This window comes from Cicer arietinum, chromosome 1, assembly GCF_000331145.2.
Source record: "Cicer arietinum cultivar CDC Frontier isolate Library 1 chromosome 1, Cicar.CDCFrontier_v2.0, whole genome shotgun sequence".
Lineage (NCBI taxonomy): Eukaryota > Viridiplantae > Streptophyta > Magnoliopsida > Fabales > Fabaceae > Cicer > Cicer arietinum.
In genome coordinates this window covers 39,309,190-39,312,910 of record NC_021160.2, presented here as the reverse complement: position 1 = coordinate 39,312,910, position 3,721 = coordinate 39,309,190, and the positions used below count along the sequence as shown (strand labels likewise).

The following is a 3,721-nucleotide window of genomic DNA, read 5'->3' as shown; positions in this document are numbered from 1 at the left end:
CCAAAAGATCAAAGTGGCAGAGGGGCTCGTGCGATGATCGATGTTCGAAGCTGGTAGTCGAAGGGGATGCACTTGCTTTCACGCCCAGTATTGGTGGTGGCGCATAAGATCCATGCATAGAGAATGTGGTGACCCATGACAGAGCGTGGGATTTCAGATGGCGGCAAGAAAACATTGTCGTGCTCGTTGGAGGATTCATAGGTGCGGTGTTGGGGGATATTGGTTAGAGCTGTCAAAACGAGATACCCAGCCTATTTAGGATTGGTCCTAATGGGCTCAGGATTTATCGAGCCAACCCAAAAAGCCCTCTTTAAAAATGGAGCCGAAAAATACTACTCAAACCTAACTCTAAACGAATTGTAGACTTTTAAGCCAATCTACCATGTCATTATTTTAGATTTTTTATTTTTAAAAATTTCCGTCTGGGCTATTCCGATATAGGAACCGACTTTTTAAGATTGCGAAAAAAATCTATGTTTCAGCAGGCTTTTTGGACCAGTCCATACGGATCAACTCATTTTGACAACTATTATCGACGGTAGGTCACGTTGGAAACAGAGCACCAGGTTAGTACACCGCTGAAAAGGTGTAAAAAGTCTCCTAAACAGAACAGCACAATGAAAAAAAATGTAGAGATCGGTGATGTTCTTCATCTCAGTGTAGAAATCAACGACCTTTTCTTGATCATCCATTTGTCAGAGCTCCTAGTTTCTTCTTAATCTCTCTCCACAAATGTATCACTTTTCCATGTAGCCTTAGAGCTCTTTACATCAAGTATACAAAGCTAAACTCTAGCACTGAACTAACACATCGAGTATACAAAATTTGAACACACTTGATTCTTAAAGTACAACATAACTACGAAAATTGCATTACATTCACTTTCATTGACTGATGTTTATAAACACATGAAGTTTATTGCAAAGGCATCACTATAGAATATGTGAACTGATTAGTTCGTTATAACAAAGCATAGATGATATATATCAGGAGAGTCACAAGATTTTTTGTTGGGCAACTTCCAATAACATTCAATAGTGTCAGATTCAGTAAAGCACAAGGTCTATAAAATGACTCGTGAACATGTCAAATACAAAACCATGTACACTACACTTGATAACTCCACCATGCTCATGTACATCTTTTGACAGTGATAATTGAGGATGTTGTTTGCTTTAGAGCTTCTTCAGTGTTGCTTTCAAGTGTGGCTGAAGAGTAATTGTATTGGTAGCCATCTCAACCTCATAACAAAGATTCCCTTCAACTAGCTGGAAACATCTTTGGATTCCTGTAACCTGTATGGAATGCATTGAACATTTTAAGTCTGAACAACATAAAGTCAAACTCTTATTACTAAACTGATACCTATGTCAGCCACCACTTTCTTCTTTCATCATCGAAGTGAATAAACACCTTCTTACAGTTTGAGTAGTTCTTCTTTTATCTTTATTATAGAAATACAATTTACAGATTTTCCAAAAGTTAAATTGCTAGAACTCTGAAAATCATTGAATGATTTCATCTAACAATTGTTTAATAGTCTGTTTCTTCCTCTTATGTCTCTAATGTTCAGTTAGGCCTCTGTATATTGTAACCACAATCCTTGCAGATGGTGATAAAAAAATTCTAAAACATCTAGGAGTATGTCTATTTGACTATTTAAACATAAATGATTAGCAAATGGGTATACAAATTATGTTTCTAAATTACAGTTGTGGCTGCAATCGCAATCACGTTACGAGCCTTGATATTACAGTAGACAAATACAAATGATGCAGCTGGCGGGGTTGTGGTTGAAATACCATTATTGACTGCTCTAAAATCATTATATTATTGCCGCAGACCACAGTAATGGTTGTAAACTGCAATTTACAACTATGATATCACAAAAACACAGAACTGCGCTCTCATCTTCTCGAAAGGAAGTCAGTTGCGTCTCTAACAATTACCGGTAAAATGTATGTATGTATGCGAACAATACAATTATAAGCATGACAGATGAGACATTGGTATTGTTGCATTTTGGGAAAGATAATGTTAAATCACCTTTGAAGCATTCCCCACCAGTTCACTCTGAAGCTGTATCACTTTTTCTTCAATGCTATATGTCCCTTTCTAGAATTTGATAGAACAAAATGCCAGACATGTTAGGAGCAGCAAAAAAATAAAGTAGGCGAAGGAAATCACAAGAAAAACAACAAGTAATGACAAGCCATTTGGACCTATAAAGCAATTAAATAAGCAAGATTTTGATGTCAAAAGTCTAATCAATAATGATAATAGAAAATTATAAAACAAGCCAGATTTTGTAATAACATATCCTAATATGGAAACATGAACAATCCATTACAGAACTTATACATCAAGGATTATAGAAAGATCTTCAGGAAATGGAAATGTTCTTTTGCAAATGAAGGAATATAATCAAGGAATTAGGCCTGGTCCAAAAAGTAATCTATATCAAAACTACCTTCTCAAAAAAATTAATTTTTATAAAGGATTTTCACTGCAATAGACAAACACAAAATAGTTTCTGCTTTTTAAAAAAATGTCTATCAAATATTCTTTAAATTATTGAATAACAAAATTACTTTTCTTAGCATCTATAACAAATGGGCCCTAAATCAACTTGAGCTGACCCCAAATGGAAATTGAAGATGTTTACTAATTAAAAGTTAAAATCCAACATTTCTAAAATACAGAAAACACATACAAACACAAGTATGAAGCGAATTAGTCAAAACAGTCAATCCTTGACACAAACAAAATCAAAATTGAAAGAAGAAAAAAAAAAAGTACCTGTACTTCAACAAGACCATTGCTTTGAGCAATAACAACTTCAATGGCTCCATCAGGTTTAGGACGCCAATATCCACTCTCAGAATGCATAGGCTCTCCAGAACTGAGTTTCCATGTCTTCTGAGTGTACCCTATAACAGGCTACACCCAACACACAACCAAAACACAATCAATACACAACCATATTAAACACACACACACACACACACAAAGATAAAATCAAAACCTACCCATAAATAAAAAAACAATACTTTGAGAGACCCAGATGAAATCTATGAAGAAAGAGATAAGAAAAGGGTGAGAAAACCTTGTTGGGTAGATGGTAGAAGTGAAGTTCTTCACCATAGGAGAAGGAATTGATGGTGGGGTAACCTCCTTCTCCTTGGCCTCTCCATTTTCCAAGAAGGTAAGAGAGTGGTGCCACTGCCGGATGGCATACCGGCGGCGAAGATTCCGATGTCGGAGAGTCATTGTTTTTATCCATTTTTTCTTTTATTTATTTGTTATGCAGAAAATGTTTGTTACACTATACGATACAAAACGAGGCTCTTTGATTTTAACTTGCGTTTTGTCCTGAGAATTATTTATTTGTATTTGTTTGGCAATTACTTAACTGTACTTGTATTGAATGAGAAAAATGTGAACATTCATGTTATATATATGATAGTCTTTTTTATGGTCATATTTAATATTTTTTAAATGTAAAAGTCACACTTTTATTGTACTCTTTTAAAAACACTTTTATATGTGCTAAGACTTGTCAACTAATATTTTTTAATCTTATAGTTGGTTATTGGTTAGTGTGTAACTATTTATTTTATTTTCTTATTACTATTTAGATTTTAACTTTTTATATTCGAATGTGAGAGAGGAGGGAGTTTTAGATTTGGGAACATTTGGTGTTTTTATGATTTGGGGGAAA

At 34.6% G+C, this 3,721-nt stretch overlaps 1 protein-coding gene across 1 annotated transcript; it reads right to left on the bottom strand.

Annotated features, from left to right (window-relative positions):
• Positions 1-859: 859 nt before the first annotated feature.
• LOC101500150 (peroxynitrite isomerase Rv2717c) lies at positions 860-3,397 on the bottom strand. Its single transcript, XM_004488548.4, has 4 exons — positions 3,107-3,397; positions 2,800-2,940; positions 2,047-2,115; positions 860-1,295 (listed from the first exon to the last, which is right to left on the bottom strand). The coding sequence occupies exons 1-4, from the start codon at positions 3,281-3,283 to the stop codon at positions 1,176-1,178; spliced, it is 507 nt and encodes a 168-aa protein (XP_004488605.1). The 5' UTR covers positions 3,284-3,397; the 3' UTR covers positions 860-1,175.
• Between the last annotated feature and the right edge of the window lie 324 nt (positions 3,398-3,721).